General features: G+C 35.7%; 1 protein-coding gene across 1 annotated transcript; it reads right to left on the reverse strand.

Annotated features, from left to right (window-relative positions):
• Positions 1-503: 503 nt before the first annotated feature.
• On the reverse strand, positions 504-13,206 carry LOC755057 (26S proteasome regulatory subunit 10B). Its single transcript, XM_030998606.1, has 12 exons — positions 13,114-13,206; positions 9,615-9,694; positions 8,997-9,036; positions 8,119-8,239; positions 7,388-7,502; positions 5,955-6,042; positions 5,419-5,480; positions 4,823-5,008; positions 3,863-3,983; positions 3,460-3,540; positions 2,554-2,625; positions 504-2,044 (listed from the first exon to the last, which is right to left on the reverse strand). The coding sequence occupies exons 1-12, from the start codon at positions 13,196-13,198 to the stop codon at positions 1,926-1,928; spliced, it is 1,170 nt and encodes a 389-aa protein (XP_030854466.1). The 5' UTR covers positions 13,199-13,206; the 3' UTR covers positions 504-1,925.
• Between the last annotated feature and the right edge of the window lie 1,994 nt (positions 13,207-15,200).

Genomic DNA, 15,200 nt, shown 5'->3' on the forward strand with positions numbered 1-15,200 from the left:
CTGTAACCGAATAGACATGTATTTTTTTCCCTTCATTTTGTTACAGAATTACAGTAATTTGTACAAGATAGGTTAACAATCTGGGCCCCATTTCATAGAAACTTGTTATGAATAACAAATGCTAACATTCTATCACAAATTTGCTCTTGGCCAATCAAATGCCACAATTTCAGTAGCTTACAACAGTATTGTAACATGTTAGTTATCAATATTAAGTTTTATGAAATGGGTCCCTGTACTTCATATATGGGTGAACCAGATTCAGCCAGGTTAAAATCTTGCTGGTAGTCCACTTTATTGAATGCAGGCTAAATATGTTTAATAACATTGAAATAACCAACTGAATCCCAACCTATGTCCCAAAAGGGCTCCAATAAAATCTGACACAATATTTTGAATCAACACCAAAAGATCATGAGACAACAATTCCCTGGGGTACCATAAAGAAAATTATATAACAAAAGAACTCCATGCTTAGTACAGAAAAAACAAAATCACAAAGATTTCATGTACAGAAATTTAATGTCTTACAATGTACAAACAAAAATGTGACAAACAATATTATACCCTACCTCGAGAAACTGGAATACAACACAAATTATACATGTGTTTTGTTAATAACTCAATCTTAAGTATTCAAGACAATGGCATTTATTCACATCATAAGTTTATCAAAATGTTCAACCATCATAATGGAAACTATAACAATTCTGGAAATTACAATTGGCATAAATTCAGCAAGAAATGAGTAACAGAGCGCTCCTTATTGTTCCCCCTTCCCCCCCCCCCCCCAAAAAAAAAGAGGTATATGTGAGTGTTTTCACATCTGGGCCAGTTGCATAAAAGTTACCATCAATGGCAACTACCATGGTAACAGGGCTCAACAGCCAATGAAAATCAAGGTTTCCATGGTAGTTAACATTGATGGCAAAGTTACCGTCAATGGTAAGTTTTGTGCAATGGGCCCTGCCTGGTACCATGATCTTTGCCACATGCATCTTTTAGAAAATGGGCAATTTACTGATCTCAAATTCAGAAGGAAACTCCCATTTTACATGATGCACTTCGGTATCTCTTTGACACATCAGATCAGTACAATATCCTACAAACTTCCATTGACTTGTAGCTTTCAAATACTTTTCAACATGCATTAACTTGTTGAATGTTGTTACACCAAAATTTAAGTGTTTTTTTTTTTTTTTTATTACTGGCTAGAAATATCAGTGATCACTTTTATTCTTTTACAAAAAATCATATCTCTGTTTAAATCATTGAGGGGATAAAAATAAAAGCAAAATTATACCAGTAAAGAATATTTGCAAAATTCATGCAATTTTACAAATGCTTTCAAATAAATTGACTATTACACGCGAAAATGAGTAATTCATATCTCAAGGATACAGTACTCCTGCTAGCATATATAAAGACCACTTGCCTATAGAGACCAAGTTGAGCAGTGTTTTTCTAGAAAAAGGTAATGTGTGGTCTTCATGCACTGGTCAGCATAAACACATATGATAACCTGTCTTCAGGTGCAGAGGATTTTATTTGAGATGGCGATCACATGAAAAATAAGATTTGGGAATAGTTTCCTGTGAATAGATCATGAAATGTCCCTAAAAGGGCTACAATGGTGGCATCTTGCAACCAAATCTGCATATGCATCTTCAGAGTAGAACCTATCGTTGAGTGGAAGAATAAGTTTGGGCTTTTTTTAAAATATCATCTGTTTGGAGCCAGAGGAACATTAACTCTGTTTGAGTGTATAACTACATGACCCTGCAGCTCTAAACAGACAAGACATCCTCTCAACTCTTGATCTCCTGTATGCTGTTTACCAGCTATAACTAATTGGAATTAATATACGATAGTCTAGCATACCATCACATTAGATTGGGTGAATTTATACTACTTCTTGCGAACTATTATACAGGTTTGTAGTCTAGTTTTGTTTCCAGTTTCTTGTTATCCGAGACTTTCCTGACGGCTTTCATGAAGTCCTCGTCGACCACGTACTCTCGTTCCGCTCTGATGGCAAACATACCTGAAAGAGAAAACACATTGAAAGACTGAATGTAACAAGGTCATGTGACTTTCAAGGTCAGGTGAAATTTTAGGTTACGTTGTCTTTTCTCGGAATGATGAAATATTCTTCTATGGTATCTGGATGACTGAAAAAAGTAATGAAAGCCACTTGATTTAAATATTTTCTGTCCAACATCAACAATGCAATTTGTGGCCAATACGTGTCCTAGATTTTCTATCGGGCAAATTAGTTTGTAGATGGACTGGTGCATAGCCCTTGTACTAATAACCGCAGTTTCTTTAAAGTTGTCTGCCTGCCAGAAAGACATAAGCTGGGGTTTCTATTACACTCAACTAATAGAATGCCCCTGCTAAGACCCTTCTGTCAGGCAATGGATAAAATCAAATCAAATAAAATGGATTCATAGATATTAAAACAGAATCCACGTTTTTTTTAATATCATAAATTAACAAGTACATACAAAAGAAGAATAAAAACAAGATGGACATTGATAACACGATATTTACCTGCTTCTGTACACACATTCCTGAGATCTGCACCGTTGAATCCATCTGATAATTTTACCACAGCTTCATAATCTATCAAAGAAAAATATAACATAAAGATGTTTGAAGTGATCAAAGGTAGACAATGAAAATGTTGAGGAATGACTGAAAGTGGTTTACAGTAAAAAAAAAAAAAAAAAAAAAATAATAATAATAATAAAATATACATATATTAAACAAAATAAAATAAAATAAAACAATGACAAATGAAGAAAAAAAAGAACAAAAAATGACAAGCTTGAATTTGTCAATATCATTACTATAAGAGATTTCAGGGTGGGGGAAAGATGAAACAAACACCTTTCAATATCTACACTGGAATCCATGAAAATCATGATCATTTACCTGCAATTACAGTGGATTAAAGTAGCGGCACATTTATGTTTGGTATTATCATTACTGTGTAAAGCAAGTAATTATGAGTCTCCAATCACCTACAAGTAAATTCAATCATCCACCTTTTCTTTCATTTTTCAAGTTTATTTTTCACACATAATAGATAACAATTAAAATATATATATATACAAATATACAAGTACAAACACGTAGACATTAATATGCACTAATAAATGTAACAAAAGTTAGAAAAAGGGGAAACAGTTGATTAAATTTAAAGTTATAATGATATCATCTACTGGCTAAACAGCTCCCCAGGCATTTGTACCATAGCTTTCAGCTAAATTCAGCTGCACTACAATAAGTAAAATGAGGAAAATTATCAATAATTTTTATATGGACATCAAAACAGACTTTTCAAGTGATAAAAAGGGCTACTGCTACCATTTGACTGAAATGTGACCATATCTGTATTTCATGAACTGGGATTGGAGAAGATGATGAGCAATGAGAATTGAAGACGTGCCATACCTATATCTCCATGCTTGGTGATGGGAGCTGCATGGATCTTCAGAATCTCTAGCCTGGCTTGCTCATTGGGAAGTGGGATTTCTAGAATAGAAGAGAAATAACCATACTCATTAAACATTCACTTAACATTAATCCTAATCATAAGCTAAAAACAGGTAAACTGTTATATTATTAATGACTGTTAAAGAGGATCGATCAGCTATATAAATGATTTGAGTACAGTCAGTATGTAATAAATTTGACATCAAATCCATTATCTGACTTTTCCAAGGGTAAATGGTTACAAAGTATAGATAAAAATAAAGGATAAATGATTTGTGCAAGGAACCCAAGCCTCATTAATTTTTCATAACTATGACATCACCATATCAGAACATGCAAGTTTCTTTCATCTATAGCTTACCAATCTTTCTGTCAAGTCTACCAGGCCTGAGTAGAGCTGGATCTAACGTATCAGGTCTGTTGGTCGCCATGATGATCTTCACTTTACCAAGAGTGTCAAATCCATCCATCTGGTTTAACAGCTGTGAAGATGAATGACAGTAACATTGATATGTGAAGTCATGAAGTCATAATCGTGTTTGTCATTTTGGCTGGATAGTTTTTTAATATTCATTTGACTCCCTTTACAGAAACATTGCAACATGTTGTAGAATCACTTATGAGTAACAAGACATATACATGTACTAAAACCCATTTTACTGATTGTATTCATTATTTTTCTGAAAGGTCACCAAGGCTTTTTATTTTTCGGCCATTCAAAGGAAGATGTCTGATTTGCTAACAACTACATTTCTTTTTCTTTGATTCAAATTTACATTTGTTTTGTTAATCTGATAGGAATATTTTATTTTGGAATAACATGCTATTTCAACAAACTTTAGCCTGGGATATCTCAGCCTAAGAACTCAACTCAAGTTAAATAATATAACACATCTTGAACACCTCTAGAGTTGGACATGTGTCCTTTGATTATATGACCATCATCATTATATTCTGTCCAACTGTTTGTGGAACAAGTCATTTTTAAATGTTTAAAATGCAAACATACATAGATACCCCTCATATTACAATGTTTAATTTTACTTTGTGCTCGTGGATGGTAATGTCATGGTTAGTATACAGTACATAATAGAGTACCAAAGTGCTAACGTAATACTCCAAACAAAAGGGCCTGCACTCGAGGTTCATTTGAAACCATTCAAGCAACGGCTGTAGTAGGGCGAGTTCAGTGTTTGGCGCCTGTGTGATCACCACGCCATTGTTTAGCACGCCATTGTTTGGAACCAGCAACTTTGACAACTTGGGCAATTATAGACGTCACACTTCAGTGCATTGATAAGATACCAAACGATAGACCTACCTCCATCAAGGTCCTCTGGATCTCCCTATCGGCCGATGTGCCTTCTGAGAATCTCCTGCCTCCGATAGCATCGATTTCATCCATGAAGACAACACAAGGTTCATGGTCCCTAGCGTAGGCAAACATCTCTCTGATCAGACGGGCGCTCTCACCAATGTACTTGTCTACTATAGCACTGGAAACAACCTGATAACGAGAAAAGAGACAACTTCAAATTATCCAATGAATCAAACAAGAAAACACCTTGAAATTACATATGCAAAGAGAAATACCATTATGTTAATGAATTCCATGTTGAAAATTGGCACAGAAATAAAGGGAAATACAGTTATCAACCCAAAATATTTTGTTATATAAAAATAAATTTTGTTACACAAAAAATTGTGCAGAGTATACTAAAAACAAATTATGTATGGGATACTTCACTACACATAATTGTTGACTTATGATCACAATGCCAGGTAAAAACTTGTTTATTTTCTTTCCAACCACGAAATTCAGTGATGCAGAAATCTGTGCTTTATAGAATTTAGATATTTTGGGGAGAGAATGTTGCCACAACTAAAATCACCCTGTATTACACAAATGGTCTGTACCTTGAGGAAATTTGCATCCAGCTGACTGGCCACTGCTCTGGCAAGCAAGGTCTTCCCAGTACCTGAAATAAAGCAACAATTAGAGAGCATGATATATCATTTGAAATCTTAGCAAATATGTGAATGTGTTCTGGTATGTCACAGTTCATGCGACTATGTTTAACTTTAGTTAGTTTCATATGCATCTGATTAGAATACATTACAATTGGATTTCCTCATCACTATTCAATAAACAAATACTCAATACCTCAATATGTTAGCATTTATGGTAACAAAAGATCCTCATATCGTTTTATTCTTCTACAAAAAATTAAGAATCAAATTATGTTTGATTGTGATGGGTCATGTATATGATTTTCTAATTGTGTACTTATAGAAAAGGAGGCGATGATGATGAAAATTATGCCATTTCCTGATATAGACACACTAATTGGCAAGTGGAAATGTGTACTCTTTTCATGCATTTTGATAGTACTACAAATGATCAGAATAAATTAGAAAAAGAAAGAAAGAAAGAATGAGGAAAAGTTGTTTACCTGGTGCTCCATACAAGAGACAGCCTTTGGGCGGTGTGATACCAACTCTCTCAAACAGTTCTGGATTCAACAACGGCAGTTCAATCACCTAAAATAAATTGAAGACAGCAGAACAGACGACAATTCATAAAACAAACTGATTCTACAGGTAGGGGAAACATAGGTTTACATTAACCCTATTTTAACTGGGCTATTTCAGACCAGGTTTTTACTGGGGGGGGGGGGGGTCAATTTGACCCCCCCCCCCCCTAAGATCTCAGCCGTTTCACCGCCGATCGCCGCGAAAATTTGCATGCATGTCAAGTGAAGTGTATAGAATACTATGGTAATTTCAAATTTTTGAAAAATTCACTCATTTGCATATTTATGGTAATTTATGCAAATAAGGTCATGAAATTCACATTTCGGCCCATAAATCACAGATTATTCATATTTAAGTATTCTTTTTCACTACATATATTTATTAGACCATTTGGAATAATAATACAACACAAAAAATTGGAAGAGCCAGGTTATTCCTTATGTTATCTCTTGTTTTTATAATTTCTTATGTATTTCATTGTTTTTTTAACTTATGTATTTTATTGTTTTTGTTGTTTTATTTCATTTATAACTACAATTCAACTATTTTGACCTCAAAACAAACATCTAAACTTTAAACAAGACTGAATTACCAATGTTTTATCTATTTTTAGGAAAAATGACTTTTACATATGTTTTGTACACAAATCAAGAAAATGAGCGATTTTCGGGCTGACATGCAAAGACAAAAGGTCACGCGACCTTGTAACCGTAGGTCCGATTTTCAAAAAAATTGTTTTAAAAGATGCGTAAGACTCGAAAGTAAAAAGTCATGAGAGGAAAATTTTACATCTGCCGCGGTTTCGGAGTAGTCGCAAATTTTTTACAGGGGGGGGTCAAATTGACTCCCCCCCCCCCAGTTAACGTAGGGTTAAGGCTGTGCATAACTGTGTAATGAGGTACTCGAGTACACTCCCAGGATTACAGGCGAATACTCGGTCGCCACGTTTTTAAAAAAAAAGGAAGCACTATCCCAGGTCCGTCTCTGAAAACTCACACAATTTTACTTCGAGTTGCAGTTGAAGGCCCCAATAATAATAATAATAATAATAATAAAAGTAAACAATGCTGTTTTAAAAACCCGGGAGCACTGGGCATGGGTAAGCGTCGGCCTGGACAGTGCCAGGTGAATGGGCGGAAGAAAAAAAAAAAAAAAAATGGCGGCCAAGTACAAGAAATCAATACATTTTTTCCCCCCACACTTAAAAATGAAAGATAGCATACCCAGTCTTCGAATATATTCACAATCTTCAAACAGAAAGACAGCTGCAGTTTATGATTCAAAGGTTTTGTAGTCAGACATTAACTAGTCACATTATCAATCTTAAACATTCCACTGTTGCTGAACCTACCTCTCTGAGTTCTCTGATCTGTTCTGCTAGACCACCGATGGCAGAGTAGGAGATATCACCAGGGTCTTCATGTGACATGTGATATACCATAGGATCAACCTCCCTTGGTAGATACCTGTGCAGTTACAACAAGTTTATGAAACATGTGAAATCATCTATACCGGTACTGCATAATTGAACTTCTCTACTTCGTGTAAACAGACATATTTTTTATCCTATGTGATTCTGTTTTTTCAGAACAGTGAACTTTGAGACTAGACAGCTTCTCAAACATTTGTTTCTGATTTGACCTATGCCACAATTTTAAATAAAGTTTTGATAAGAATAAGAAAAAGAAAATGCCAGATGATGGTTATTCATGAAATGTATGGCAAACACATGATGACCACTTATTATTTATTTTAATGTAACAAAACTAAACCTAAAACTAAAACAACAAACAACAAAAGAGACAAATACAAATATTTCAATACATAACACATTCTATTGAAAGTCCTACATAAATGATTTGTGTGTTAGTTACCAACATTTAAGAACTTTACATTAATTAATTAATTGCATTACATTGCCTTAAAAACCTCACTTTCAAATTAATCTTTTCTTATCAGTGCTGATAATAACTTTCTTTCACATCAATGACAAAGAACCCCGAATAACCAAAGCTCTAGAATGCATACAGGGAGTTAAAGAATGATTTCATCAGTAACACTTGACTGTACAGTTTGTCTCACCTCATAATAGTCAATGTTGTCATATCTAGAGCTACCCTGGTACCCTGCTTGAGCTTGGTTTTATCCAGACCTCGTCTGCAGCCTACTACATAGCGAGGTCCGTTCGTTGCCTTCACGATGACTGGTAAGGAAAGGGTAATAAAGAAATGATGGTATCAAAATGTTTGCAAAATAATGCAATGTAAGCAATATCTTTTTGAAGTGACTACTACATTAACTTTCTAGTTAGTGAAGAGTGAACCTTACAAGGAAATGGACAGAGAGTAATAGTATGAACAAAGGTCAATACAATAAGCAGAAAGAATGCCAAACAGAAAGTATTGAATTAACAGGTATGTGGATAGAATAATAGACACCAGTTAACCAGTGAACATTTATACAAGTATAAAAATAGGAATGGATAATAATAATAATAATAATACATTATATTTATATAGCGCTTATTACAATGTTCCTAAGCGCTTTACAAAGTTGTACTTAGATAATAATACATTCAATAACTATAATTAATATATACTAATCAATCTACAATTAATTCAAAATACATACATAAGCACATATACATCTAGTCAATACATATAGATACATGTACCAATACCAAAGCTGATATTGTTAAGATTCATGAGTTACCATCATAATGAATATATTGGGCTACATATAAATGTCATTTGCCAACAACTGAAAACAAATAAAAAATGTTTAGTTTAGATGTTGATGACCGTTGACCTTTGTTTGTATCGCTCTTTCCTGTAACTTATGCATGATCCTTCAATCCACACATACAGTGGCTGCTGTTATGTCCAACGATTTATGAAACAACCCTTGCATTGAACTCATCCTATTGTTTTAGGACATGAATAAAGAGATTTCATACTTACATTTTTCTTCAGTCAGCTGCTTTAGGACCTCTCCCACAATCTGCAATTAATAATGGAAATTGATGTATCATGAACTTTATGATTCAAGTACATGTACAAGTCATACCCGAATATAATACATAATAAAACACAATTTATTCATTGAACCCCACAATATAAAGCCCTGGTCATGATCCTACACTTATATAGGATCATTATATCAATCCCTCCTTCTGCTAAAGGATATAAATCATCAAATATTATTTTGTTTCAGATGTTTGGGGTTCCATATTCAACTTTCTGCAGTACTTCTGTAGAGAGAAATTGCCAGTTTTAAATACCAAACTTACATCATTAAAGCAAATTGTAAGATGAAAAGTCAGCACATATGCTTTGGCAAACAAAGAAGACAACTACGAGTTAACCGACCATGACATGCAGGTCGAAATTATTATTTCCCCCTTTTATACTCCTAATTATTCACCATTTGAATGGCTCATATTCTCAAAGTTATTCATTTCTTTGTATTACTTTTTCTAAGGGGGAGGGGGTAGTTCTGATTAATCCCTTTTGATCTTGTGCCTGTCTGTATCCCCCTCCACCGTCTCTTTTGTAGGAAAGTATTGAGGCTATAATTACCTGACCAACACTCTGGAGAGCCTTGAGATCATTTTCAGACTTGTCATACTTCTTGGTCAGCTCCTTCAGATGCTCTCTCACTGCATTTCATGAAACAAAGGAGAAAGAGGCATGATGAAAATGAACACAACTCCCTTTATAATGAATAAATTATTGGTTACTTACTTGTCTGAACTTACATGGAAAATTATGCCAAAATTAAAATGTGATAAAAACAAAAATAGAATCCTCCTACAATAGTTGTATCTTCTTGTCATTATAATATTTTATCGACTAAAAAAATAATTTCTAGTTCAAGCAGTTGTATTATATAACTGAAAGGATAGCCATAATTTTCAGAATGTTGTGTTTTCCATTTTAGCTGTGTAAAGCAGTAGCTCATATATAATATACAAATAACGCACGTCCCAGAGTGCAATAGCGGTGAATGAGTTGACAGTGCGAACCATCTGAAGAAACCGAGCGAACACTGCATTTACGTTTCGCACAACAGGGTCAAGTGCGTTATTTGTTTTATAAAATAGCGACACAAACAGCAACAAACAAAAGTTTAGATCTTAAGTACCAGAGTTCGATCTAGATCTAACGTTAGAGTTATTTTGGTTCTAGAAATAAAATGAGGGTCTAAGAAAGACCTTGCAGGCTTACCAAAAAGTCCACGGGATTCATTGTTTGATTAAAAATAAAATGCATAGGGTGTCTAGAGACGAGTCTACATCAGACAGCTGAAATTCCTGGCTTCATTATAAAATCCAAAAGTCAAAACGGGTCTTAATCCAAGGCAAAAGTAAAACAAAAATTTGCTTTCTAATAATACCCCGCTCTAGCTCTAGCTAACAGTTAGAGCTAAGCTACGCGTACGCTGCGCTGGGGATCATGGTGGATCTTGGAGCGTACAATATTAGCTACGCGTAGCCTATAGCCTGCATGTACAATGCATATGCACTCGAGGGAGCGTACTAGTACTACGCGTACGCGCGCGCACTGGATCTCCATGGTCACGCGTACGTGCCGTGCAATATAACTTTTTGCTGCGCTTTTTCTGCACTCATTGCTGCAAAATCGTGCTTGCATCAAAAATTTGTCAATGCCATGTGACGCGTATTGACCAATCACGATGCTTAAAATACTAGAGCCATTTTATAATATGCAATAATAGTTGAGTGCACTGCCCTGTATGCATGGTAAGGAAAATGATTAACAGAAAAGAACATGTTATTGTTAAGTCTATCTATTAATTAATGTCTTATTATTATTTGAAATTCATGATATATTGATCCAGGGCGCGACAAACCCGCTTGCCCGACGTCCCGGGGCAACCAAATTGAGCCGTCGGGCAAGTAAATCAAATTATCACTTGCCCGATTCGGGCAAGTGATACTTTTACAGTAATTTCCTAGTGTCCAAGAACTCTACCATTCACCCGTCAACTTCTTACCCGTCGTCAAAATCCAGAAGCAAAAAAGCGATCGTTCCGATTTCGAAAAAACTTCACAGACAGCTAGCCAGCTCAGCTAGCTCAGCGCGCATGCAACAGTGACACTTCAAGCCATGAATGCCGCTCCGCCTCCACGCACGGCCGGCCGTGAGCTAGCTAGAGACAGCTAGCGCGATCGTACCAGCTGCGAGCTTATTCGCGCTCTCTCTCTCTAGCTCTGCAGGCCGCACCGACAGGCCTTTGCTATTCTCTGATTGCCGATTGGTTGAATCACGCCAAATATGACGTCATTATTCTAGGGAAATGAACACGTGCGAATCGGAATGGAATAAACAACAGGGATTTTCTAGTAAGTACAAAAAGTCAAATGTTTGATATTTATTCATAATGACTGTTAATGATTGTGAACATATTATTTAAAACTCGCTGCTCATATAAATCAGATGAATGTTTTTGTCTCGTTTTCAATTTATTACTGCGGTCTCAAGATCCGACCGAGCGAGTCATTTTGATAATAGTATCGAGACCCCCAGAATATAAGCCGTTGTTGTTTTGTTTTCATGGTTTTAGCGACGTTGTTTAGTCTAGTTTTCGCATACTTATCCGAGATTTATCGTAAAATATCTTCAATATTATTATTTAGTAAGAATTTACAAATTTTGGCATGATATTTATAGCAGTGAATGATGAAATAAAAATGTCCGTACTTTATTTAAAATAGTTGATTACCCATTATTTACATGACGTTTCTTGATGGAAGAGTTGACCCAAATTATTAACAGCTGAAAATTAGCCTACGTTTCCAAATGACAGCGGCTTGCACAGACACACATGTGATGTTGCACCATGGTACATGTGGCTACCATTAATGACATGTTTGTATCATATTTTTTACAACAGGGTCATTATGCTTTTTTACATGACTGAATATTAAAAACTTAAACCTGCTTGAACCATTCTACCTTGCCGAGATTCATGTGAATCTGATTATTTATGGAGAATCAATAAAATGCGTTTTTTAAACCTTCAACCATCCTTTGTTGACCATTTTCTTTGACATATTAGGTTATTATTCAGTACAGTTACACTGTACATGTATGTGCATTAATTTGCTATCTAAAACACTAACTTATCATTACGAGATAATAAATGCTTTAACCTCGAGTCCTTTTTCGCTTTAAAGTTTTGGGCAAGTGGAAATATTGTTTGGGCAAGTAAATTGAAAACCCACTTGCCCGACAGGGCAAGTGGTGAAAAAAATTCTTGTAGCACCCTGTGATCTTGTGCAAAATTAAGTTTGCCAGCATTTACTACACAATACAAGCCCTAGCTTTAATTTACGTTAACTATTATGACTAAGCATGAACAAAACAAAACAAAACTACAAAATATGGTGCTCTTTTTTTAATCTACATTTTTACACACACAACACAAAAATATTCAACATGATTTTCCAGTCATATTTTTCTCTAAAAAATAATAATTTTCTGACTGACGAAAAATACCTTTAACTTCACCAACAGACCAAGGACATATACCCTTTACTTAATTTCGATAAAATGAAATTTTCAATTGAAAATAAATTGACACATGAATGATTGACAATTTAAAAAGGTGATTTTTTTTTCTTCTTCAAAATTATAATTAGACTAGACCTAATGACAAGTTGTACGACTCTTAGTCTTAAATATCTCAAAATAAAATGCACAAATTACACGATTTAACTGAGTGAGCTAATTAAACTAGATTATGAGGAGAAGACGAAGTCTAAGACTGTCTATGTCTGGGAAATTGTGAATGGTGATGTGCCGGATTTCGAACAGTGATTCGGGCTCCACCACTAATTCATGCCTAGCGGGAATCGACTTCTTCCTCCCCGACGGGTCAGCGAGAGAATACAGTCACCTGCCGCATGGAAACGAGAGATGGACCGTGACTCCGCAGAAAACAGGCTTGAACATTAATCATTCCAACGACATTTTAGAGAATAAATTAAAATAACATTTCAGTGAAAATCTCCAGTTATATACAAGTAATTGTAATGAAGCCAATGATACTCACTTTCTTTCAAACGAGCATCTAATTCCTTGTGTTCGAGCAATTTCTTGCGGTAATCTTGAATCGCTTTTTCTCTAGGATCCGCCATGATGAGATGCTGTAGATATCATTAATAGCCCGCAGAGGGCGATATCTTTTTTCTTCTTCTTCTTTTCTTTTCTTTTCTTCCGCTCTGGTCCCCCGGGTCTCATTTTCCTCTCGGGTACGGTACCCCATATAATGGCCATGTTAAATACCAACACCTTGTTTTCTTTAAAAAAATATGATAGTGTCATAAAAAAATCTCCTTCAATTTTTGTTCTTTAATTTTTGTCCTTACATCCAGTGGTGTAGCAGGAAAAGGTGCACCACCTTATTATTATTATATTTTTCTTTTTCAATATATATTTTTTTTTTGGGGGGGGGGGGGGAGCACGTACCGGTACTGCGGTTCATGGATTGCAATTATAAACGGACCGTTGATAAGGGGTGTGGAAATGAAACGTAACATCCCCTTTACATATCATTTTCCTGTCCCCCAAAATGCTTTTGCCTTAAGATTCAAGATGGGATTCGGGGACACGGGTTACAAGCATTGGGGGTCGATGTCCATGTTACCTAAATCATTTAAAATCACATTCTAGTATACATTCACGGAAGATTATAAACTTTCAGAACATGTATGGCTGTTTTTATTTATTCCATCACATTTATATAGATGTGATATTTTTGATATTTATAAATATAATTATATTGCAAATTTTTATTGCAAGATGAGACCGAATGAGGATGAATCTGTTGATCGTAATGACTTAGAGATTGGGTTTGTATACTGTATATACAGGTTTTGAAAAATAATTATGGACAATCAGTAGGCCTGTATACATTTTTAATATAATGAATAGTTTTGTACAAGATGTGGATATACAATAGAACCCATCCAGCTGCTGGGTTAGATTAACAAGTGGTGAAGTGCTTAATTCCATGTAGTGGCGTGGTGTGTATCCAGCCATTAAAGTGAACCGTTCACTATTCTGTAGACCTATTCCTTTTACTGTGCTAACCCTCTATAACATGCAACAAATCCTGATTTTTTTTTTCTCCAAACCACATAAATGTTAGTAGGGTTTTTTTTTAAAAGGCGTTTTGTGTAACTCCCTCTATCAGTAAATTCTCCCAACCATTTTTTGAATTATTCCAATCGTTTTCCCATGAAAATAAGATATAAAACAGGCTTTAACAAATATATTAACACTTAAATGTTTGGAATGGTTTAAAGAGCCAATTCATTGCTTTGTGACGATATACATTCACTTACAAATTTAATTTATTTATAATAATTTACTTGGGAAAATTTAGGGATCGATCCCATTAGTTTTTGCAAATTTGTATCATTAATAATGGTCTGTCTCACAAGCGCGGATCCAGGGGAGGGGGCCCAATTTTTTGTTTTGCTCCCTAAAATTTGAAAATCGCGCCGGTCGAAAAAGTTCACTCAGTGGGGGGGGGGGGGGGGGGGGGGGGGGGGGGAGGGGAAAGGGGGGGGGTAGTAGAGCACATTTTATTTTTTTGGCCCTCGAAAGTTTGAAATTTTGCACCCCCCCCCCCCCTTGAGCGCCAGGGGGGGGGGGGGCGGGGGCCCATCCCCCCAAAAGGTAAAATGTACGTGTTTTTACACGTTTTTTCCCCGCCCCCCCCCCCCCTGTATCCGCTACTGTTTTCTCATCTGCACAATGTTATCAAGTCCCCAAGGGGGCACTGGCTTCATGGAATGACTCTTCTCTGCCCGCTCCTCTCTACCTTGTTAATATTCTTTGTTTTCATTTTATATAAATCCTCGTACCCCACTTGGTCCAAGAATATGGTAATTAACTGCACGCCGCTCCCGCGGGCGGGCTGTATATGATTTTGGGTTAACTTTAGCAGAAATTTATGAAAATCTGCAGACATTTTCTGTTTCTCTCAGTCGCGCAGTTTGGTATATACAATTGAATATAGAAAAATGTTTATAGGCTAAATCCACTCCAAGAATAATTTTCTTTTAAACCCAATCTGCACTAGTTTGGCCAGGGGGGATTAGACCTCTCTGCATGGTCACTGACAGGTGGCTT

The sequence above is a fragment of the Strongylocentrotus purpuratus genome, unplaced genomic scaffold (assembly GCF_000002235.5).
Source record: "Strongylocentrotus purpuratus isolate Spur 01 unplaced genomic scaffold, Spur_5.0 spur5_scaffold_5, whole genome shotgun sequence".
Classification (NCBI taxonomy): Eukaryota; Metazoa; Echinodermata; class Echinoidea; order Camarodonta; family Strongylocentrotidae; genus Strongylocentrotus; species Strongylocentrotus purpuratus.

Excerpts from the sequence above, each read along its gene's own strand:
- LOC755057 (XM_030998606.1), bottom strand. The coding sequence starts at position 13,198 with ATGGCGGATCCTAGAGAAAAAGCGATTCAAGATTACCGCAAGAAATTG. Across the intron at positions 2,626-3,459 it reads CACCAAGCATGGAGATATAG|ATTATGAAGCTGTGGTAAAA; the intron begins GTATGGCACGTC and ends TTTCTTTGATAG. Across the intron at positions 2,045-2,553 it reads GAATGTGTGTACAGAAGCAG|GTATGTTTGCCATCAGAGCG; the intron begins GTAAATATCGTG and ends TTTCTCTTTCAG.